Source organism: Vigna umbellata, chromosome 1 (assembly GCF_029865625.1).
Source record: "Vigna umbellata cultivar VRB3 chromosome 1, Vumbellata_1.0, whole genome shotgun sequence".
In the NCBI taxonomy this organism is placed as follows: domain Eukaryota; kingdom Viridiplantae; phylum Streptophyta; class Magnoliopsida; order Fabales; family Fabaceae; genus Vigna; species Vigna umbellata.
In genome coordinates this window covers 43808960-43834955 of record NC_142165.1, presented here as the reverse complement: position 1 = coordinate 43834955, position 25996 = coordinate 43808960, and the positions used below count along the sequence as shown (strand labels likewise).

General features: G+C 31.1%; 2 protein-coding genes and 1 long non-coding RNA gene across 9 annotated transcripts; 1 reads left to right on the top strand and 2 right to left on the bottom strand.

Annotated features, from left to right (window-relative positions):
* The first annotated feature begins 14085 nt into the window (after positions 1-14085).
* LOC124836303 (squamosa promoter-binding-like protein 13A) lies at positions 14086-17853 on the top strand. Of its 7 annotated transcripts, none has more exons than XM_047311442.2 (5): positions 14086-14574; positions 14785-14875; positions 15193-15670; positions 16455-16588; positions 17137-17853. In XM_047311442.2, exons 3-5 carry the CDS (start codon positions 15246-15248, stop codon positions 17727-17729), a joined length of 1152 nt encoding a protein of 383 aa, XP_047167398.1. In that variant the 5' UTR covers positions 14086-14574; positions 14785-14875; positions 15193-15245; the 3' UTR covers positions 17730-17853. The 7 variants fall into 7 exon arrangements, with proteins under 7 accessions (XP_047167398.1, XP_087959416.1, XP_087959418.1 ...); XM_088103292.1 differs by having other exon boundaries at positions 14087-14574; positions 15171-15670; XM_047311441.2 differs by having other exon boundaries at positions 14087-14574; positions 14785-14881.
* LOC148205459 (uncharacterized) lies at positions 16527-17257 on the bottom strand. The gene is made up of 2 exons (XR_015783268.1): positions 17116-17257; positions 16527-16993 (listed from the first exon to the last, which is right to left on the bottom strand). It is a non-coding gene; the product is annotated as an uncharacterized LOC148205459 (long non-coding RNA).
* A 4653-nt stretch (positions 17854-22506) lies between the features above and the next one.
* On the bottom strand, positions 22507-25779 carry LOC124836298 (gamma carbonic anhydrase-like 2, mitochondrial). Its single transcript, XM_047311436.2, has 2 exons — positions 25307-25779; positions 22507-23054 (listed from the first exon to the last, which is right to left on the bottom strand). The coding sequence occupies exons 1-2, from the start codon at positions 25698-25700 to the stop codon at positions 22678-22680; spliced, it is 771 nt and encodes a 256-aa protein (XP_047167392.1). The 5' UTR covers positions 25701-25779; the 3' UTR covers positions 22507-22677.
* Positions 25780-25996: the final 217 nt, after the last annotated feature.

Genomic DNA, 25996 nt, shown 5'->3' with positions numbered 1-25996 from the left:
ATAAATTCAATAAAACTTAAAACATGTTAAACTGATTATATGAAAGATTTTATACATTTTTTAATTTTGGTTTTTGCCTTAAAAAAAAGGGAGAGATTACAATTGCTTGTTTGAGATCATTAAAACGAGAAATTCAAAGTTCATACAGTTTTTCTTATCCATAAACTCCAAATACGAAACGGTTTTAAAACTATAATTTCCCTTAATAGGGTTTCGTTTATACGTTTAATGTAAACTTCATATTCAAGGTAAGAGATATTTAAAGTTGACTTCTTTTTTTATTGTTAAAATTATCAATAGTATTGATTTTGGATCGTTATTATTATTATAAACCTTCAAAAGATGAAATCAAGATTTTTTTTATACATGAATATCAAGACTTCATATCATTTATTAAAATATAAATAACGATAGCATAAAATGTGTGTCTATCTGTCTACGATGGTTAAGTTTGATTTTAATTTCTAAAGAATTTGACTTTTATGAATTTCTCATCATCCAAGTTAACAAAATATTTACCTGTTTAAGACAATGTTATGCTAGGACTGAACACTTTTAATGACATGGTTGCCGTGTCTTATCGTGTCACTTACAATATTCTCACATGCTAAGGTGAGTTTTTCTTAAAAAAGAATAATGATTTGATCGTATAAAAAAATTAATTTAGACTTTATAAACTTTTAGTGTCATAAAAATAATTATTTAATTTCATAAAAATATATTTAAAGTATAGCAGTATCGTGTGTAATGATTCATTATGAACCTGTTCTAAGAAAAATATTTGTGGCTAGCTAAGTTTCTCATGTCCTATCGGACAAAAATATTTTTGTTGATAATTAATAATATTATATTTATATATTATATTCGAATGCACATAAATGATTAAATTTAGATTTTGATTGGATAAGAACAGAAGAAGAAAAAGTATTCCATCTCTTCATTCTCACTGGTGTCGATTATATATTTATTATGAGGTAAATTATGCTAATTTTCATTTAATATTTATTTTATAAAAAATAAACTTTAAGCACCACTTACAATTTAATGTTAAAGTGTCAATTTAACATACTTGAATATTTTGATCAATGTAAAACTTCAATTTAATTTATTACTGTAACTTCTATATGTTTTAGTGTTATTAATGAAGATATAGGTATGCATATTTGTTCATGTAAGATAATTGTAATAGATAGGTTAAAAATTAATTAATTATAAATTACAACCAGAATAGAGTAATCTATCACTGGGCAAAGAAAGTTGACTAATACCACAAAACCTAAAACATGCTCCTTTAGAAACAAAATTTGGATTATTTTTATTCTTGAAGATTCAAAAGTAGTGATTTTGTTGGTAGTTTACCTTGGTTCTAAAACTTATAAAAACACTATTTTTTGTCCTTAAAACATATATAAATCACTTATAAATTATTATCCATCAATAAAAAATTATTTTCATCTAATAAAAATGAGAACTAACTAATAAAAAACTTTATGTGTGTTTCATCTGAAAGATTAAGACCTTACATCGGCTTCGTATATGTTATGTGAAATTAAAAAAAAAAACCTTAACAATGATGATATAAGTTTAAACATCTTAACAGCATCAAGAGAATATTAAGCATCATGGACCACTCAAATCTTCCTTTTGTCAATGTGCAGCAACTTCTTCAGTAGACTACAGTTGTTAATATTAATATTATACCAGATGATATATCAAATTCATTTTCTTTTTTAAATATTATTTGGATAATATTTAAAAGTTAAAATTGTTGTATTATTTATTTATATACTATTATCCCATTGGTTAAACATAGGATGACAAAAAATATTCGAACCCTCAGTTATCGCGATAATTAATACTTGCATATACATAGTAACTATTTTAAATATTGGTTTATAAACTATGTTTTTTTGCAAAATAAACAAAAATAAAAATAATAATTTAATTTATATTTTATTTTATTTTATTTAAAATAAAATTAATTTATATTTTATTATATTAAATTTAATTAAAATTAAATTTTAATTTTATATATTTTTTGTAATTTTATCTCAATTATATTTTTAAAATATATAAAAAATATGTATGGATTGAGTTTTTGTTTTTCATGTCAGAGACCATGGATAGAAACTATTTGTACCCAGTGTCAAGTGATTATATTTACTTTTGTTTTATAACTTAATTTTATATTTATATATATCTTATTCTTGTTTATTGTATAAATGGTCTTCTGGTGAACAATTATAATTTATCTCATAAATGTTGTAAATTAAAATGTATTTTTTTTTTACTTTTTTTTTTAACATTTATTATGATCATTTGCTTTGTAAAATTTCTATTTATTTAATCTTTAAACTTAAATTATTTAGTTATTTTATTAGCTTGAAAGTAACATCGACGGTATTGCGTTTGACGACACTTGTAAAATGCATTTTACCACCATTTAAATAGAAAATAAGCAAAATGAAAAAAATAATTCAAAATCTAAAGTAAAATTTTCAGTAATCATAATATTAATACAAACTATTAGTCATTAAAAACAATGATTAACCATTACCATATAAGTATTTACCTTCACTTATAACATATTTCAAAACGACATTGACGTACATTACTAAAAAATTAGATGATGAAATATTAAAAGGAACAATAAAGATTTACAACATATTTTACCTTATTACGATGTATTAAAAAGTTTCCTCCACCATTTATGAATTACAAAAGTTTCTACAATAGCTAATATTTATCACTTCATCATGTCCCTTAAAGAAACATATTTTGATCTTGTTTATAACCAAATTTGCTTCCTACCACATTTTATCATCAATTTTACGTACAAACAAAAACATGTAAGTGTAAACTAATGTAAATAAAAAATAACATCATGGTTATGTGTGTTATCATTATTATATATATATATATATATATTATCATGCATGTATAAAAATCAAGTATATGATGTTAGTAAATTTAAATTTAGTTGTGCATAATAATGTAAATAAAAACACTTTGTTATATTTCCTCTAATTTCTCATTGTCTAAAGATTATTCTACAATTATTAGACTATTAGTAAAATCAGAATATCTTTATTAATATGATCTTTTTATTTATTATTATCACCTATTAAATGATTTCATCTCTAATATCCTACAACATTTATTGAGGTTCATGCAAATCATTCATCTACGATATATATATATATATATATATATAGTATATATATGGATATGTATATATATAGATATGTATGTAAAGAATATTTTAGGTATTTATCTATAATCCGAAATATAATTATTCATTGGTATAAAACTAACGTTTATATGTTTATTTGAGAAAAATAGAGGATTTTCTTTAGTTTTTATCATAAATTAACGAAAGTTATTAATGATATATAAAATTGATAAATAACCTTTACGATCTTTGTAAGACCTGAAAATATATGGCAGTTTGGTCTTATGTTGAAGCAGTCAGGCTCATAACACGAAGGGTACTATGATTTTAGGAGGAACTTTTCAAATCTGAGTTCATTATCTCAACTTCTCATTCTCTCTCTAAAAAGCTTGTTCCTCTATTTCTCTCTGTCTTCTCTCTACCATTCTCTTACGTTTAGTGGTTGCATGTTGGATTAGGTGGTGCTTTAGTGACCGCGACGTAGAGACATTCGCAACCATCCGAATAGATTTTCATTCTTCAGCGGGTAAGTAGCTCTTCACTGTTCTCCGCTGTTTGGGACCTAGGGCAAGTTGCATGTGCCTAGTGTACCCTCCTTTCACTGGTACAGATCGGGGAAATGACAGCGGTTATTTTCGCTAGGCACCGGTTCCTGAACCTAGGCATATTCAGACGAAGTAAAAAGTGGTAGACTTTATGCCTGAAACCCGAAGCAGGTACCCGAAGCGGCGGAGAGCGACGGAGCGAGAGAGCGAGACCGAGAGAGCGACGGAGCAAGAGAGCGAGCCAGCGAGAGAGCAACGGAGACGAGGGCGAGGGAGGCAAGAGCGAGGGGAGGCGAGAACGATGAAGGCGACAACGAGGGGAGGCGACAGCGAGGGAGGCGACAGCGAGGGGAGGCAAGACCGAGGGGAGGGAGGCGAGAGCGAGGGAGCTAGGTTTTCGTTCAATTTGGGGAAATTTTTTGGGGAAATAAGAGGCTTATATGCCTCGGTCCTCCTTGGGCCAGAGGCAGCAGCAAACCGGCGACGGAGATGGAAGCAAAGGTGCGCTCCAAACGTTGCAGAGGAAACGACCAAAGCACTTGGCGGTGGTGAAGAAGATGAACATGAGAGTGGTTCTGTTTCGCGCTGAGAAGAAGATGAACATGAGAGAATAGTGGTTCTGTTTCGCGGACGATTTAAACAGCTTACTTCCTCGGTCTTCCAACACCCGAGGCGTAAACAAACGTTACTACCTCGGTCTTCCAACACCCGAGGCGTAAACAAACGTTACTACCTCGGTCTTCCAACACCCGAGGCGTAAACAAACGTTACTACCTCGGTCAGCAATGTAACCGAGGCGCAAAGAATCGACAAAAATAAAAAAAGCTGCATCATCACCTCAGTCAGTGTGGAAATACGAATTGCATGCCTTTTATGCTTCGGTTCTGAGTACAACCGAAGCAGTAGTTGTACATCAGAACAGCTAGCAGGCAGAGCAGTCCCATCTGGGCAGGCGGAGTAGGTATGGAGCAGAGTTTTATGCCTCGGTTTAGCTTAGAACCGAGGCAGTAGCGGGCTTTAGGCATCGGTGTCGGGGCAGCCGAGACATATAGATCTATACACTTCGGTTTCTGTAAAACCGAAGCCTATACGGCGCTTTCTAATCCCTTTATTTTACTAGTGTTTACGTTTTCCTCCGTTCATTCTAGCTCTAAAAGATGTTCTTGATCACCGCATTGCGGGTTGTAGGGTGCTATCTAGATTATTTGCGTGTGGGGTACTAGAGTTGTGGGTCTTTGAGCTGAGCAAAGAAGTTTCAAGGTAAGGGGAGCTAGAAGGTTTCTTTAATTAGTTGCATGAACTATATGTTGAGTTTTGTACTACTGTATTGTTGATATTGTGTTTTGATTTGGAAAGACTTAGTTGCATGTGTTGGGTTGAATGACTGTGAAATTGGATTGTGATGTAAGTAACTGTTTTAAGATGTATTTAAATTCTATAATGTCTATGTTGATGCGTTTGGGCTGAGAGACATGTTGTAACAGTGAATGGATGAAAAATTTGGTATTCTGTAAGGGTTTTGGGTCACTTGAGAAGAAGTGAGGTAGTGATTTTGGGAAGTAAGGGTTCTGGGCACATTTGGGTTGTGGGGACATCTTAGGCAAGTCATTTGTGACCTGTTAGGATCATAAAACTAGACTAGAACATGTTAGAAGTGGTAAAATCGAAATTGGGTCCTTAAGTTGTGGAAATTGATGTTCAAAAGACAAAACTTGATCTTAATCACTTTAGAATGATAGTAGGAATGTTCAGAATCATTTAGATGAGTTTAATTAAGTATAAAACAAGAATTAAGGGTGCTAGAAGTTAGTAAAAATAGTTAGTAATGGTTGTGTTAGGTGTTGTTCATAATTCTGCATAAATTTTTCATAATTATGCAGTTTCGCAACTGATAACCGTTCGGCCATGCACTGTTGAGCGTTCGGTCTTAGCGTTCGGTCGTAGTGCTCGGTCTTAAGTGGAGTTCGTCCTTAGTGCTCGGTCTTGTTAGCGTTCGGCCTTAGTGCTCGATCTCGTTAGCATTCGATCTTAGGGCTCGGTCTTAAGTAGAGTTCGGCCTTAGTGCTCAGTCTTGGTAGCGTTAGGTCTTAGTGCTCGGTCTTAAGTAGAGTTCGGCCTTAGTGCTCGGTCTCGGTAGCGTTCGGTCTTAGTGGATGGTCTCTCAGGTAGCGTTCGGTCTCTTAAGGAGAGTTCGGTCTCTTAAGTAGCGTACGGTCTTAGTGGGTGGTCTTGGTAGCGTTCGGTCTTAGTGGATGGTCTCTTAAGTAGCGTACGGTCTTAGTGCTCAGTCTTAGTAGCGTTCGGTCTCTCAGGTAGCATTCAGTCTCTTAAGTAGCGTTCGGTCTCAGGTAGCGTTCGGTCTCTCTTAGTGAGCGGTCCTGAATAATGTTCGGTCACTCTTCAGTCTTACCATTTATGGACCGTTCGGTCCTGTCCTTTGGGAAGTGAGATATCGTTCGGTCTCCACCATTCACAGGGGGTTCGTCCTTGCCCATGATGTGTTGATGTTTCCTGTTCGGCCTATATTCTTATTTAATCCAGTATGTTATTTTACTTAATTGTTCCAGTTGCTTTAAGGGTTTATGTATGAATTAATATGTTGGTGTTAAAGTGGAAAGTATTAGTATTGGACGTAATTCCATGATCCTCAAGGGGATACATGGCGGTGCCCTTTCAGTGTGTTTAGAATGATTTGCATGGTAGCTCAGTCTTGGGGGTTTTCTTGACGCTCCAATGGTCTTTGATTCTCAAGTAGAGAGGATTGATCCATGTGGTGAGGAGTATCAGGAGGTCCTAGTCTTGGGTGCTTCCAGTATGACCCAAGGTGAGTGATAACAGACTAACCTCGTGAGTGTGGTAGGGTGAAACCCATTGGCAATGGCTTTGCAAAGCAGGAGAAGCCACCACGAGTGCATAACCTGTCATAGCTCGGCAATCATTCTAAGTCCGGATGAGTCAAGTTTAAGTGCAACAAGTTATGTTTGTACAGTATAGTATATTCGTCTTTAATTGCATGTTGCCTATGACTGTTATAACATGATTTTATATCTAGCTCACCCTTACTTGTGTGTTTGTGTTTGCTTGGGTATGCTTTCTTTTGCAATGATCATTCACTTGGATGTGAGCAGAGATGGATGAGGTGCCTTTAGAGCAGGCTTTGGAGGAAGATGATGCTGCTGCTTAATCTCCTTAGGATTTCTATTAGTCATTTTTTTTTCTTTTTTTTAGATACTCTAGTATGCTTAAGTTTTAAATTCTGACTCCTTATCAGATGACTGTACGCTTAACAAACTTTATTTATAATCTACTCTAATTGTTCTCTTTTATATAAACGTGTTATATACTTTTATATAATTTGAGATTAACAAACTTTATTTATAATCTACTCTAATTGTTCTCTTTTATATAAACGTGTTATATACTTTTATATAATTTGAGATGTAACAATCTTAGTTATTTGAAAAAGGGATTTTTGACTGATCTTTTACGTATAAATATCCTTGACTATATTTCGGAATTGTTTTAAAAAATGTAAATATAGATGTATATAATACTTATATATTTATTAAATAAATATTTTTTAATAGTTCACCACTGTCATCTAATCATACTCCATCCATCCCTTTTGGTTGTCCATATATCATTTGCTGATTTTATATCACATCAACTGTGTAAGGTATGCATTTGGACCACTCTTAGTGAATAACTTTTCTATGAGAATAATTGTCACTCTTCAATTACAATAATATTTATTTTTCTAAAACAAATTAAATAAAGTTCTTTTTACCGAGTCTTGTAAAGAGGAATACATAAACTTTTAACACCAATTAATTATGAATATTATATATAAAAAATGAAAAAATATTTTTCAATCCAAAACATTGAAATACCAAGTTTGTGAGTTTCTTTCAGCTAATTTTGTTTATATCTATTTAATGAGATAAAAAAATTCATTTGAAATTCTAACCATTTTTTTTCAAATGTAAATCTTTTTCACGTTAATACTCTCCGTCAAGTAAGAGTAATAATTGACTTATATAATTAAAAATATTTAAAATAATTAAACTAATATCTATTAATTTTAAAAATTTGGGATTAAATTATATTAAAATTAAGAACAAAAAATAAATTATAATTTAACATCAAAATTTAAAGAAAAAGGAATTTTTTTCCTGATACATAATTTGTAATTTCCCACGTGCCTGTGTAATTTATTGACTTTTACTTTCATCCGTAACACTTTTAAGATTTGTGGTGAATGAAATAGTAGATAAATGACATTTTATATAGTGTGAAAAAACATGGTTGTGAAAGGGTACACGTGGCCAATAATTGATAGGCACTGAGAAATACTTAAGAAGTTGAGAGGTTGGGCCTACTACTACTGTTTAGTCAATGACAATACCAAGAAACTCTCAGCTATCAGAATTTTTTCACATAAATATTGAAACGCTGAACCATAGAAGAGAGCACAGCAGAACCTGCAACATCAGTTTTACAAAATCTGCAAGGGATTCTCATGCCAATTACAATTACAGGCCATATCTGTCACACTGGCTCTTCGGTGGTTGTAAGGTTCAAATATATTTTTTTCTCACCTACTATCACGATTTACCCCTCCTAATTAGGTAATGTTTTAGTTAGTTTAAATATAATTTTAGTTTATAAAATGAATATAATTTTTTTAATGATGATACTATTTTTTTCTATTTAATAGTATTTTAAGTTATCGTTGAAAGATATAAATTTATATAAACAACTCAAACATTAATTTAAAATATTTTTTATAGATTACAAAATTTAACGTAATTTATTTTAAAATGAATCTTTTTTATATTTCATTCTTTACAAGTATTTGTTTTAGTAATTATGATATAAATGAATTATATATATATATATATATATATATATATATATATATATATATATATTTCGTGATGTTGAGTATATATTAAAGGTCAAATAACAAATAATAATGTGTAGGAAAGAAAATTGTTAAAATCATTGGATGATTCACGTGATTGAGATCTCAATTTGATTATCATATTTTGAATTGTCTCAATTGGGTGATTATTTTTTAAAATGTTATACAATTTATCATTTTCTGTTAATACAGAATAAACAATGTTAACTCAGTAATCACGGACTCACATGTGACATTGAGTTAGCATAAGAACAAAATTATATCACATTTTAAAAAATAAAGATCCAATTGAAACTATTTAAAATACGAGGAAAAATATTGAGATTTCAATTTAAATATGAGGATCATTTGAGAGTTTTAACAAAAAAAAATCATAAATAAATTGCTTTAAGGTTTTTTATATAAATTAATATCAAAGTCTTTTGTGTGAGTTTGATCTAGACCTTCTTGGTATCTCAGTTGATTTCCTAAAAAAAAACTAATTATTGATATCATAACCAAGTTTTAAGTTTTAAAATTTCTCGTATCAAAAGTTTTATAGGTAATAGATTGTTGGAATATGTGTAACAATATATACCTAAAACATGTTGGCTTCTCAAAATAAGGTTATAATACGAATTAAGCAAACAAACCAAGTTAACACTTTTCAAACCAAAAATATACATTATAACATACTCAAAATAAGGTTAGAATACGAATTACGCGAACAAACCCATCCAAATCAATCCCAAATAGCTCAACACAGTTTCATGGATTTCACATATCAACACATACATTATAACATACTCAAAACGCAAAATACAACTCCAAACAGTGCACCAATTCAGAATCCAATATACATGCACTTCATGCAAGCAATTTAAAGAAGTATTATAGCTCCCTTTACCTTGAAGTTGAGCAGTACAGCCCACTAGAATGCTCTAACAGTGTCTCACACAACAAAGACCCGACCAAACCCCGCTGAAGAAGAAAAATCTAATCGGATGGTTGCAAAGCTCACTGCGTCGCGGTCACTTGAGCACCACCTAATCCAACATGCAATGGCTGAATGTGAGGGAATAGTGGAGAGAAGGCAGAGCAAGGTTCGGGAAAATAAGAGTTTTAGAGAGAGAAGAGAAAGTTGGCTAATGAACTCAGATTTTGAAATGTCACTTCTAAGGTCATGATGTTCTTAGTTTTACGGGTCTGGATGCATCATCATAAGACCCAACTGCTCTTGGCCCATTTTTCAGGTCCTTACATTTGGTGGGATATTTTAGCTTATAAATTAAAAAGAAAAATACATTCGTAAATCCAGACATGGTAGCTTTTATCATCACTTCCCTCGATTCTTTTTGAAAAATGAAATTAATGTTAGTTAAACAACGTTTAGAAACTACAATTTGAAGGTTAAGTATACACTTTGACAGAGAAGAGAAAGACTAAAGAGTGTATAAATAAAATAATAAATGAAATAGGTAAGAGAAAATAGAAATGTTTTACTGAACCAAAATAAAAAAAATGAAGGAAACAAGAGGAAAAAAATGTAAAAACAATTTAACAAACCTTTTTTAAAATTATTTTCCCCGTAAGGAAGACTATCGTGTTTTTATCCATTTTTTTTCTGTATTCCACGTTACAAGATGTAGGAATTAATTCAAAAATTTCAAAAGGATAAATAATTTATATGAATAAAATATAAGTATTTTATTATTTAAACCAAAAAAATTAATTATTTAAATTTTAATTCAACAACATTATTATTTTTCTAAAATATAATTTGTAACTATATAGAAAATGGGTATTTAAGTTGTAAGGATTTAATAAAATGATAATCAAATATTTTTATTAATAAAAGTTAAACTATAAATGGATTTTTTATTATCGAGTTCATTTTATAAAACATTCTTAATTCTAAAAATCCTTTCTTTTTTTTTTTTGCATTTTTTTAAAAGATTTAACCACCTGTTCGTAACAAAGAATTCCACAACTTTACTTAACCAAAATTATGAATAAAGTAAATTCTTTTTCTATCCTATTACAGAGTCAAATATGTTCTTTTCCTTAAATTGATTGTATATGATTTAATTATATTTGTGTTTGTGATATGTTTATATAAATGATCTTATACTCCTTTGTGTAAATACACATGTCTTTCTTAAAGTAAAATGTCATGTTATATAAATCATTTTGGACACATGTTTTATGTGGATATTTGATTGATGATTTACGTGATATTATTGATTGGTTTGAAGAAAAATACTTTAATTTGAGTAAATTTAAATTATATTATAATTAAAATTGCTTACTTTATTGTTAGTTGTGTTGTGATTTGTTTCTTTAGTAATGATATGTTATATTTGAAGAATATAGTGCATATGAGAGATTTGTAAAGCATTAATAACAAGTGTCAAAAAAGTTTAGTGGTTGTTTATGTATATAATTTTTGTATTATATAAATATTATAGTTAGTGAAATATTATTTAAAAAAAATATTCTAATGATTTAAAATATTGTCAGAAAAATGTTGTTAAAATATCATTACCCTTTCTATAAATCTTCTTCTCATTGTACCATATCGCATCTAAAAAAGGTTAGACAGTTGAAATTTAACCTATTTCCAATCTTCTACATTTTAACTACCAAAACATATATAATATTATCTTATCTACTTCCATTAAACTTAAATTAATGATTTAAAATTAAAGAAACTTTCTAACAAATATAATAATTGTGTCTAACTATATCTTTTCATTTATCTATGTAAATCCAAAATATATATAACATAATTATATGTTAATCCTTAATAAATTTATACACTAATTCATAACAAAAATAAAATATTGAAAAATACTTAAATTTGTTATTAAGAGTGACTAATGATATTAATAATAACGGATATCTGATCTTTCAAAAAGATTTTAGGTTCCATTTTTGTTTTCTTTACCAATAGAGATGAAGAAAAACAAAACCCTCATATAATATTTAATGTAATATTTTTTTATAAATGAAAATCATAATCTATATTTTATAATCAGTGTTAGTCACATTTTATATTTTAATCAGGCCATTTATTAGAAATCATAACTCATTTTATAACTAATTTTAATTATATTTCAAATTTTAATACTTTTATTTCGATTCCTTATTAAATCATAATATTACTTTAGAATATTTACCATATAAATAAATATTTTATTTATTTATTTATTTTTATTATTTAGTTATTCGATTCATTTGTCATGTTTAATAAAAAAAATTTATCAAAAAAATTATGATACATAAACCTAAAACTCATTTTGAGTTTAACTATATAGGTTTATTTATGAGATATAGTTTTTTTAAAACTTTGATATTTCTACTAAATATGAAAATTAAACTCACACACTTTTAAATATTCTGGAACTAAATTTTCTCTCTGACAATTAAAAGAAATTGAAGTTCACCTTTTCTTTTCCAAATTAGGATTGACTGTGTGAAGTTCATAAAGTCCATTAATAGAAACAGACACTTATATAAATAAAAGTTGAGAATACTTAAATATGACATTGGATACCTGACCTGAGCGATTTATGCAGTGATTGAAAAGAAGTTAAAATATATTTAGAAAGCACAGTGAATATTTCACAACATTTTTTTATAATATTTTAACATCATTTATTATTATTATTATTATTATTATTATTATTATTATTTGATTGATCCAAAATTACTATAATAATAATTATATGAACCAATCACAAAATGACACGTAGATAGTATTAAAATATTATAAAAAGATGTTATCAAAGTATCATTATTCAATCTTTTATCAAATTTTAAAATTTGATAAAATAATTTTTTTTTTCATAATAATTTGATAAAGGAAAATATAATTTCCAAGATTATTTTTAGAAATTAAAGATATAGATGAAATGTTTGGAGTTAAATGATGAAAAACCATTTTGTTGTTAGATGTGAATGAGAATGGTAAATAAGATGGAAGTGTTAGCAGTGTGAAGGAAGGTTTTAATTGTTGTGGCTTAAATGAGGAAGGCATCTAAACCCCTGGAGCCCTCTGAATTAATGGCCAGCGACCTCTCCCAAGGCCCACCACCACCACCACTCATCATTATCCTTCTGCCAACAAACTACACTACAACCTTACATTTTTTATTTATTTTTTTTTCTTTTCATTTCAAATTTCAACTCTTTTATTTTCTTCCCCACTGTGCCCTACACTTACCACCTTCCCATTCATAACCTAATATTAATGATTCTAAAATATCAATATTAATAATTTTTTTAGTTAATCTTAGTTACTGTTATTTTTACATAAAAATTCATTAAGACTTTTTAACCTATATTCACAAAGTTTTTTTTTTCTCAATTCATATATTTTTACAATGTTGTTGGTTATTCTTTTTTACTGACTTTTCAATATATGCTTGCTAAAAAAATTTCAAAAACAAACGCTAATTAAAAGAATCTTAATGTTGGTCAAAAGTTTTCTTAACCAAAAGTAGAAAAAAAAAATCCTAGCAAACTAATTACAAATAATAACATTAGTATTGGGGATTAAAAGGAAAATCATTGCAATGGACAAGAAAAGTACGACATATACTAATTTTCTTTGGCAAAAAAAAATTGGATAGTGGTTAATTAAAACCTAACTAATATTAGAAAAGAAATAATAAAAAAATTATAATGTCAAAAATATTTATAACAATACAAAAAAAATACTTCTTGTTAACGTTAATAAAAAAAATCCTTGTAGTTATCAACTCATCCTCTCAAAGGTATAAAAGAAAAACCTTAACTAACACTCATCAAGAAATATTCTTGACCTATAATGTCTAAAAAATAAATGTAAAAAAGGAAAATCAACTTACATAAACGGAAGGTAACTTTAGCTAGTATAAGTTGAAAAAATGTATTTGACATCAATAAAAAAAGCATCTTTAACGTGATAAAAAAAATTGACTAACATTAATCAGAAATTACTTTTACCTAACATCAAAAATAAAATTTTAAAAATAAGCTTTTCATTGAAATTTTGAAAAAAAAATGTTAAAATTATGACACTCAATCACTAGTGAAGCCGAACAATACGTATCTTTAATTTGTGACGTCCATATAAGTGACGAATTTTCTATATAAGTGAGGGGACCTTGACTCTACCAAATATATATTTGACATTTTTAAAATTTTTATGTATTCACAACAAATATTTTCACCTTTTAAATTTTTTTTTTCTGAAAATCTACCAAAATCGTGTTGATATACAATATGAAGAAAGAAAACATAAATTTAATTTTTTTAAATCATATAATTCTAAAATTTTAATGTTTAATTAACATAAAATATTAATAAAAAGAAATTATTCTTTTAAAATTACCCTACGAATTCTTAATGACGTTTACAATCTTTACAATGTGGTAGTTGACCAACGAGCTTAGAAGGTTGAAAATAAATTGTTTGGATTTATATTTTGTGGGGATTGAAATACGTAATTAGAGGATATTTTAAATAGGTGATGGTTTGTATTAGATGTTGGATTATTTATTATTTGTGTCGTTAGTGACGGTTAAAGGAGATGTTACTGTAGTGTAGAAAACTAAAAGAGGAAGATAATCCTAATAAAGGAAAAACATGCCATGAAATGTGAAACACAATGCCACATGCCTTGTCTTGAGCATCCATTCTTTGTACTTCTCTTTCCTGACTAAAAAAGCTGAAAGCAACCAACACCCTGTCCTTATTATATCTCCTTTCTTTCCTTTCTTTCTCAAGCTTAAAATACCCACAAGCGACCCCATTTTTGGAAAATGCTTTTTCAAATTGTTAAAATATTCACTTTTACCTGTTAAACAGAGCACATCATCCATATCCTTTTTGGGTTTCATTCTTCTTCTTCTCCTTCTTCTCCTTCTTCAACTTTCTACACAGTTTCACCTTCTTAAATGGCTAACAAGGTATGCTTGTCACATAGATTCCTCCTTCTTTCTGTCCTTTTCACTGTTATTATTTGAAAAAAATCCTTAATTTAACTGTCCAGTGGAGGTTTTGGAAGTGAAGGGAAGAAGAAGGAAGTATCCTTCAGCTACTACGGTTGTCTAAAAGCACTAACTTCTCTCTTTTTTGTTTTCCTTTTTGACATCTTTTTGCTTCATTATACCATGTAGGTGACTTTGTGAATTGTAACTCCGATTTCGTTGGAAGTCTTTGAACTTGGCAGTGTTGTTAGTCATTATCACGTGTTTTCACCACTCTCTGGTGCAGGTTTCTTCTCTCTCTCCTTTTTGCTAAATACGGACAAACAGATGTCCAATATAGTTGCATATAAGGAGCCTATTTTATGGTTGTCTTTTTTATATTTTAATAAAGTTCCTCTGTATCAGTTGCCACTTTAAAAATCTTGTTGAATAGAATTTCGGTTGTTGCACATTAATCAGCAAGAGATACACTTTGATGAAGTTTGGTTCGCCTTCTTTTTTATGAGGGTCTGGTCCAATTAATATTTCTCCCTGCCTAATCTTCTCTTACTTTTCAATTTCCATGCAATTGAAAGCATCCTGGTGTGTGGTATACAGAAAGGGGAGCAAAGAAAGACAAGAGGGGCTGAAAAAGTGCAAGTGTTTTTGGTATGGACTGGAATCTGAAAGCAGCTTCTTGGGATTTGAGTGAAGTGAATCAGGCAAACTTACCCAACATGGAAACAGTGGAAGGCTCAAGCAGATATGGAATGTTTACAAGTAAGGGGGAATTTTCAGTTGACTTGAAGCTTGGTCAGGTGGGGAATTCTGGCACAGAATCAGTGTTGACCAAGTCCAAAGATGCTGTAGGACTCTCCAAAATCTCATCCTCATCTTCATCTTCTGGCTCATCTAAGAGAGCTCGTGCCCTTGGCAACGCCACACAGACAGTCTCGTGTCTTGTCGATGGCTGCCACTCTGATCTCAGTAACTGCAGGGACTATCACAGGCGCCATAAGGTCTGCGAAGTTCATTCCAAAACTGCACAAGTCACAATCGGAGGCCAGAAACAAAGGTTCTGCCAGCAGTGTAGCAGGTGCATGTTTCATATCTGTATATGTCATCACTTGCTTCAAAATTTTCACGATTTGTCATCTCATTTTTTTTAATCTGAACTCTATATAATACATGCTCTGCTAACCAGAGTTCAGTGAGTTTAAAACCTTATCGGGTCATGCTAGACCTGAAGATTCAGCATGATAAAATACTAATATATTACTCACCAAATCTTTTACCAAAAAGTCTTTATTATTGGTAATGAGATTCAAACCGCTCTTGTAAAATATGAGTTATATCTGTGTGCCAGTTAAACCGACAAATACGAAATACATGTCTAATATTTTAATTTAGCTTTCATGAGAGAAAGAGAGAGAAAGGTAGAAGCAGAATATAAACAAAAAAGGGAATCTGAAGTGATGGAGACTATACTGTATACTGTGTGTGATTAATTAAGAAAAATATCTCCCTCTGCTTAGATAGGTGATTGTGTTGAGGATGGTTGGGATGGTGAGGTGGAATTTGTGCATAAAAGAGTTGTAAATAGTTAACTAAATTTACAGTGAGTGTGATGCTAATTAAGGAGACCGGGCAGTGTGATGTCAGTGAAGTCCTGTAGCTTTAGGTGTACTTGATGGGATGAGTCTGCAATGGTGAGGGTTGTATTATTGAGTTGATAAATCCTGATAAGGTAAGTGGAGTTTTGAGAGCAGTATTATTATGATGAGAATTTTGATTTGATTTGGTGCATTTTGATGGCATAGTTGGGAAGGTGAGATGACATGTTAGCTGAGTGGAGTTGTTTGAATGATAAACCTGTGTAGGTTCCATTCACTGGAGGAATTTGATGAGGGGAAAAGGAGCTGCAGGAAGCGATTAGATGGGCACAACAGACGGAGAAGAAAGCCCCAACCAGAACCTCTAACGCGGTCTGGTAGTTTTTTGTCGAATTACCAAGGTTAGCTTACACTTCTACCTACATTATCTGAGTGGACCCATGTGTGGCTAGATTTGGAGCAGACATTTCCTCAGGATCCCCACATAGCTACACAAATGTTAAGAGTAAGAAATAACACCATCACACAATACACTTACCCACCATTTCTCTTTTCCTCCATTCATCTCCATCCAACTCGCAACGTGTCACTACACACACAACACAATACCCTTTTGCTTTCTCCCATCCCAGCAGTACACTCTTATCTCTATTAACTACCTATCTACTTTGCTTAAACATCTTCTGCCACACCACCACTTTCTCTTACACGGTTTCCACATTTCTCGACAAAAACACACACTCATCCATCAATTATTGCTCAGCCACCACCACCTTTCGCTAACACTCCCCATACACACGCAAAATCTGTACCCATCATCAATAGTACAAAATTCAATTCTAAACATTTCATCACCTCAAATTTAAACCAGTAATTCTTAAAAAATATCAGAAAGACGTTATTTTTAAAAATAAGTAGAAAGAGTTACCCTTTGATGAGTTTTGAGCAGGTACCCAGTTGCTACCTTTCTCAAGTTCACACGTATACCCATCGACTACCGTGATGAATCCGACATGGGGTGGAATTGTTGCTTCTGGTGATGTTAGGATTCATGGACACAACCAACAGGGTGAGCTTTTTCTTGGGACTTCTCCAACCGCTTATAAAGAAGGGAAACAGTTGGCCTTCCTGCAAGGTGACCACACTCTCAACAACCAAAGCCCACATCTCGCGGGTGCTTCCGTGGGCCAGGCCCATATGTTTCTGAGGACCGGCCCGTATTCTGAAAGTAGTGGGCTGAGGTGTAAAATGTTGTGCGATAGCCTAACGAGCTCGGTCCACGACTCCTCCTCTCGTGCTCTCTCTCTTCTGTCATCACCACAGCCGCACAGTCCTGGAAATGGGTTGAGCCAAATAGTGAACCCGCATTCGCCCCTTATGCAGCAATTGGGCCTCAGCCTGCATGATGGTAACAGCTTGGGGCCCGTGGACCCGGTTTTGGGCCTGAATGGGAGTGACCATTCTTCGTCGATGTATAACATAGGTTCTAATGGATCGCAGGGGAACGAAGCCTCTCCAGTGTTTCCCTTTCAATGGGGATAGAATCGTCTTTACTTGAAGGATTCTTTTCTCTGGCACTATTTAAATTCTGAATTTATCTTTCATGAAGCCATGAACTACCTATTATCACGTTATCAAAATTATGGTCTCAATTTTTTTCATTTCATCACTTTCTTGCCCTAAAACTTACTACTCATGCTAATTATTTTTCATAACCTCATTTCCAAATATTTTATGTTCAAAACTATATGATCGGTAATTTTTTTTTTTTTTACATTTGAAATAAAAATATATTTAATTAAATATTTTTACAATATATGTTTGAATGAAGAAGGTATATAAATCTAAAAGTTGTTTAAATTTATTTTTAATAATCTGTATTTTTTTACAATCAGTATTTCAATGGGGATTGAACACTAAGTACTAATGGATAAAACTCATGAATTTTAATATTTTAGTATTCATATTGTTTTGTGTGACGAAGTTGCATGCTTATTAGTCATAGTGAAAACCATAGAATCCATTATCTGATCTTTGAAGCAATCGGGCTGTTAAAGTGCAAAAACAAAATGATTGTTTCAAACTTATTTGACTTAAAAAAATTTAATAAAATTAAGTTCAGAATTATATGACGATGTTTGGATAAATTTTTCATGAAAACTTACAAGAGAATAATGAGATAAAAAGTCAAATTTGGGTTTCTCTTGTAGTTTAAAATTAACTAATTGATGTATTAAAATTTTATTAAATTCTTCAAAAAAGTTAAAATATACAAATTCGATATAATTTATAAAATAAATTTAATACGTTTTACTTTCTTATTTCATTTTATTTACAAGTGTTTACATAAAAAAGTCAACGGAATATAACTTAAATTGGGAATGACAATGATAAAACAAATATATATATATATATATATATATATATATATATATATATATATATATATATATATATATATATATATATATATATATATATATATATATATATATATAAACATATTTATTTATAACTCTTCCCTTTATTGAGGCACGAATAAGTTTGGTAACTATTATATAGTTGCATCAGAGACTAAACGATAAGAACAAACTTATAATATTAAACTCTTTATGCAAAAATATGCGGATCGTATTAGGAATATTTTACATAAATGAAAATTAAGATCAATTTATATTATATAAACCGAAACAATTATCATTTAATAAATTAATTTTATAAAAATAAATTAAACTTAAACTCTCTTTCTTTCTAATATAATGTAAGAGTCTTATTACGAGATCTATTAAGTCTATTGATTTATTCTTTATCCAGTTACTATGATATTATTTTCTACAAATATCTAATTCTACATATGAAATATATGCATCTTGATGGGAGAGATGTATTTAAAATATCATATAGTTTAAAAATAAGACTTACAAGTGAAGATGATAATTTTATGTGAATGAATTACCATACTAATTTCTACATATATGATAGTGTGGATTATTTTTATAAAAGAAAATTTGTGTAAAACATAAAAAGTTATGTTTAGTACGATATTGGCACGACTCAATCAGAACAAAGGACCGAGTGATTAGGAGATTTGATTTGATTGAATCGTTCCAACATCAGTACCTAAAAATTTACCATAAACAATAGCAATATCTACCTTTGTGCGAGAAGAAGAAGAAAATGGACTTGAGTTTGAGACATGTTATCCTTCAAACGAACTAGATAATTGAAATAAGACTCTCTGGCCTTATAGGAGAATATCCATTGATATGGCTTTCCAAGAGACCAAAAGAGATGAGATTATATAGGGAAAATCTTAGTTCAAAGGTCAATATATCTAAATTATTATATAAATTTCCCATTAATCCAATGCTTACATGATGCTTATATATATATATATATATATATATATATATATATATATATATATATATATTTTCGTATTATAGTATTTTCATATCCATGGAGATAAAAATTAATCTCCCGGTTATTGATCAACAAGTTTTTATAAGTTATAATATATTTTTTTTCTTAATGAAAGATACTTAACTACTACACCAACTGATAAGTTATAGATTATAATTGATGATTTTGTCAAATGCATATAAAAAAAGAAGAGTGTTCTTTACTTGCTGGCTTTTCTAATTAAATATTGTCAATTATTTTCCATTATTCAAATTTATCTCTTTTATCCTCCTCTTATAAAAAAAAAAGAAAATAATGATTATTTTAGTTTTTATTATAGGTTTTTTTTTCTTGGATGCAAGAAACATATGCGACACTCAAGTTAGTACTATAACTGTTTAGTGAGTTTAATAAAGTTTTAAATTCACAATAAAGAGGTTTAAAGATTTGAATGATTAATCGACCAGACTCCTAAATGATAGTTACTATAATAACATGACTAATAAGTGTTTTAATATCAATCAACACTATTATATTGTATGAAAGTAGCCATATGAAACAAATTTAATAAAGAAATAAGGGTGTGAATTTACCTATATTCATGAATATCCAAATAATTTGAAAATTCGAACAATGTTGACAACAGTAAGTGATCTATTTTATGAAGCATGTCGGTTTTTAAGAAATCAGTTCAAGTGGCCATTTTTTAACTTTAATATATCATTTACACAACTTTAGGTCACTCCTAATTCCCCCTTTAATTACGAATTTTCCAGCTCACACTGCACGAAAAGTGGTCCACTGCTGTAAAATGAATTTTATAATTTTAATTTTGAAATTATCAACAGAGGGGTTCTCCAACATAATTATTTTTTTCTTTTGATGGACGTAGAATAATAATATCCATTATCCAACTACGTCAACAAGGACAGGAAAGAAATAAAGAAATAAAAGTAGAAAGTATGTGGTATAAAGATTTTTGGTCGAAAATGATGTAATAATGTTGGTGGAGTCAATGTCATGACAAAGATAAGCTCACTAAAACGTGTTTTACAACAAATCACGCAATAAGAATTAAGCTAATTTTAAAGAATCTTTGACCATATAAGTGGAGTTTTGCTTGCCCTTTGGCTCGACGGCACCACCCCCTGATTCTGGGCACTGCACTCGCATTTTAGTATCTCCATTTTCACGACATTGTGCTCTTTGTACGGTTTATTCTTTTATATTATCCCTTTTTTTTGCCCTAATAATAACTTTGATTCGAACCAGCTTTTGTAGTGCTTTAATTTTAATTATTGACATATTGGAAGTGGTTGTTGTTGAACAGTGATCTTTGACATGGGTGTAAATATCAGAGTAATGCAAGCATCAAAGTCCATGTTTGATTAAAATAAATCATTGAAATCTAGAATAGAGGGATTTGTCACAAGTTTCAATTATAGATCGTATATTGTGACGTTAAATTTCCTTATCATCCAGTTATCATTTGAATTTGCAAAATCATTTTCGGAAACGCTAATATAAGAAATAAGCTTGGAAAATGATTAAGGGATTTTTAAGAAAAAGTTGGACATGTAAGAAGAACGATGAGTTATTACCGATTCTCTTGATCAAACTGTAGATTCAAATTTTATGAATTAAAAACCTGTGTTTGAAAGTGATATAGTTAGGAGGGAAGAATTAACTGAATATTTGCTTGGAACCATTCAGAATGTTAAAGTAACATTTTTTTTCATATATATCTAAGTTATAGGTTTTAAAACTGGTAAAATCCATTTAAGGATTGTCCAAATTATATAAAAAAAGGTGAGAACATTAAAATTTGACAAAAAAATGTCCTATTGAAAGAAAATGTAATTTAAATTTTCTGTTGAATTTTTTGTATAATCCCTCTCCCGCAACTTCAAAATAATATTAAAGTAATATTGATGAACACTAATTTTAATAATTTAAAATATATTAATTTTTTTAATATATTATTTAAAAAACTTAACATAGGTATAACACAAGAAAACAGCAGAAAATCTAGACTTGAGAAAGTAGAACTTGATCCTTCTTGTATTTAAATCTTGTAGATAAAAAAATAATAATAATTGGAAGATAATACTTCACTCTTAAAGTTTTCAATCAGGTCTCATTTTGAAAATTAATTATCAGCAAAACTGATAAATATTCCACTCAATAACATTATGACCCAAAAATATATATTAAAAAGAATTAAAAGTTTTAATCATTTACAGTCTTAATTATTCTAATTCATATTTATTTTTTATTTTTTATTTACATGGCTCATTTTACTTAAATTTTGATGTTTACTTTGACAGAGTTAAGAACATATAAAAAAAATATGACTCATTTTAGATTTTACAGTTAAAATAATTAATGATATTATATTAATTTAATATCATGTTATATATAATTAATTATAATTAATGTCAAGTCCATTTCAATGTAATGTTTAGTTTTAAAAACATTAATGGTACAGTTTGAATGGAGATACAGGATGCATCAAGTATCAACTAGGGAATGCGCTGGAATTTGAATCACCTCTCATTCTTAGCACACAAGATATGGAGCAGATTCATACATTACAAGAATACTTCAATATAATCATGAAGAAAGTGTTGAAAGTAACAGCGTCAAAGGAGAACTCCCCATACCTTTCCTACGGAAACTTCCAAACAACTCAAATCAACTCGTGCGTCTCATCAGCACATGCCTGCAAATAGTTCATAAAAACGGGGCAGACAGTGAAAGTGATGGAAACCTGATTGTTTATTCACACAGTACCTGTTGAAAGGACACTGACCAAGTGGACATTGAGGCGTTTATGATAAATATTTGTTCGCAAAAAATGGACCTGTCCAATTATGAGTAATACTAATGGCCAAAGCTAAAAAGATGCAGTCTCATCTCTGATAAATATCACTCCAGTCAAATTATATAGACCATGATGTTTTAAGCCAATAATCTCAGCAAGGAATACAAAGAAAATACAAAAAGCTTGCTCTTTGTTTTTGATTCTTATTTCCTTACAAGCAGAACTCCAGCTAACAGATACATAGAAGAATAACAAAAAAGAGCATCAAACAGAAATACCCAGGGACTTCTTAAACTTCTCAACCTCCAAATATACTGTGGAGTAAGGAAGGAACTCTGAGTAGTGGTCTCTGCTCAGATCATTTATAGCAACTGCAAGTTTAGGGATTTCTAAGATTTCCTCATGGGTCAAAGTCCTCACAAACCTGGCTGGATTTCCTGCCCAAAGTTCACCAGAAGGAATTCGCCTTCCAGGTGGAACTACTGATCCAGCTTCAAGGATTGACTGTGTCTCCACCAATGAACCTTCCATTAGGATGGAGTGCTGCCCAATAATGCACTCTGGCTCAATAGTGCAGGACCTCAAAAGGCTGTATGCCCCAATTGTCACGTACCTCTCTATTGAAGTGTCAGCCGGAAGGCCTGTTTCACAGAAGACAGCATAAGCAATGAATAAACAATAGATTCATAAACTATACTTAAGTCTATCCCATAAGAAAATTTCAAGGATATTTGGAAACAGCAATGTTATTCACCTCCACATGACAGTAAATAATTCGAAAGGAGTATGCAGATAACTAACTCCAGTTCACAGTAAACAGCTTAACAATGAATATCGCATTCTGATATTATTTTCAGAGTATATAAACATTACCGATACAACCACTTACTTAATTACTTCTATATTATATTATAAAAGGGTTGTCAATTGGTTGTGCACAGAGGAGTGGTCAAATCATTATTTTCCATTTTGAAACAAGGATAAAGACTAATTTTCCTGAAGAAACACAGCCGACAATGGTTGGAAGGGAGATTAGAAGTGTCGAACAGGACAATCACATACGAGTGCAACATACCTATAATAATGGTAACAAAAATTTATTTCATTAGTATGTTAGGAAGGGCCTACAGAGGTCCGAAGTAAACTCCCACATTTTATACGGTGGTCTTAGAATACTAGAATAATAATTAGTTTATATTTCAATTTTCCTAAAGGCAGATAATGACACTTATGGGATCATTATTCAACTGCTGGCGTCTTTTAGGTTCTATAATTGCAAGTGTAATCGTCCTCACCTATTATGAATGAATGAGGATAGGTGAATGCTGATTTTATGCTCTTTAGCTTTAAAGGTAGTATTGTAGGTATTTTATGGTAAGTAGTTATTTTCTCTCTCTATCAGTGTAGGACACAACCCTCCAGATGCCCTCTTGCCGGACTCAAAATAACACAACATAAATGACCAGAAGTATCTTTGCTTCAAACAAATTTACATTTCTCAAACAACACAAAAACACATGCACAAGTATGGTTCATTTCTTTGTAGCATACCACCAAAGTCACCTAAAGATCGAGGCCCTAGCATAGAGAACTAGTTGGATCAAACAAGCATCTCTGTCAAACTCCACTTCCACCCCATCTCCACTCCCAAGAGTATTTAAGTTATCCTTTTCGATCAATAGAAGAAAAAGATAGATATTACAATCTTCAATGATATAAGAAAATTGTTCAATCCTACTGTCTCTACAGAAAATAAAATAAATCTTGATCCAAAATTTAAGGAAACTCATATTTATAAAAGTAGATGTCAACTAGTAAGTTAAGGACTTGAGGCCAAGCAACAAAAATATTTCCCTCAAAAAATGCTATTTGGTACAACACCAGCACAAATATATTACATGGAAAAAAATGGGATCATTTCGCCCAAGGTTTCCAAAGTTTGGTTCCTATAAAGTGAATAAAGAAAAATAAGAATTGTTCCTTCAAAAATGCAAGTTGGTACAATACTGTTGCACGAAAATTTTACATGGATAAGCTGCATCATTACACCCAAAGGTTCTTAAATTTGGCTCCAATAAAGTGAATAAGGATGAAATAAGTAATCTTAGTCATCGAGGAGACAATCATCCATAGATTTTTCAACACATTTATAATTTCTTATGCGAGTGGTATTGACGGTTGATTTTCTTATCCATGATTGAGATTACCTATTTTTTTTTATTCTTTCAATTGGCACTTACAAGTAAAATGAATTGAACATCTCGCATGAGCAATAATCAACTTACGAATTTATCTCCTTCGAAAACTACAGTGTATACGTTGATTGTTAATTTTAGCTTATGAGAAAAGTCGAATTAGTTTTTTTTTCTTATTTTCATTGCTTAGGTAGAAATTTATCCAAAACAAGGTCTTACTAGTTATCCAATGAAATACAGAGAAACACCTATATTCGTATATAATTCATACCAGTAAGCATAGCTCTATTTCATTACGCTTGGGCAGAAAAGGTTGAGTGGGAGTAGAGAATATCAAAACCATAAACCTCATTTGTCTTTACTTTCTTAAGGCAAAAATGTGATCTTTTAGAACTTAGAATGTACCCAACTCCAAGGTACTTCGATAAAACTGATTGGTTTTCAAATATATCAGGGCCAACACATTATCTTCCCTGACCGAATTCTGACAATAGAATTGTCAGTACAATGAAACACGCCGGGGAAGGAGAACCAATCATATTCACAACTAAGAACTCTTGAATTAAACCATACCGAAAGACGAATTCGAGGAATTTCATAACTAATATTAGAAAAAGAACAAATCTACACAATTCACATTTCTAATTCCAAGGTACAGAAACGGAAAGGGAAGGAATGTGTTGGAATGGTAACCTAACCTGTCGGGGAAGTCCATGCGGCGTGAAGAACGGAGCGTTCCTGGACGTTTGAGCAGAATCCGATGCTGATCTTGTTGAGATCGCCGCGGAGAACGCAACCAGGCCAAACCGAAGCTCCGTCCCACACGGTGACTTGGCCAGCGAGGACCACGTTGGGTGCAACGTAAGCATCCACTGCCACTTTCGGGAGCCACTGCCCCAACGGGATTATCTTCCTCTGCCCTCGGTAGTCCCACTTCACCCGATCCGGAGACGGAGTAATTGATTTCGCCGCCTCCGTCGAGAAAGCGCGCTCCTCAGCCAATAGCTGAGGTTGCACTTGCGATTGCGCGTGCCTTACGAGCGAGTGTGCGCTTCGCAGGGCTCGCTTGGAGAAGCGTGCTAGATTCGCCATGAGAGAAACAGCCAGAGAAAGTGGAACCGGAAAATAAGAGAGAGGGTGAGAAAGACAGGAAGCAGGGAAGGGGGAATGAGTTAGTGGGCTACCAAGAGAAATCGGGTATTTCGAGCTCTATTCTTGGCCCACTGTATAAATAAATAGGCCCATTGGGTTTTATCCTTCTGAAATTTTAACGCAGTTTCTTCTGGATCTTCATAATTTTCTTCCTGCATTTTTGAAAAAGAATTCCAATTTTACTCTGAAAATAATTTTTCAACTTTCAAATTATGTAATCTGAAAGTCATTTTATA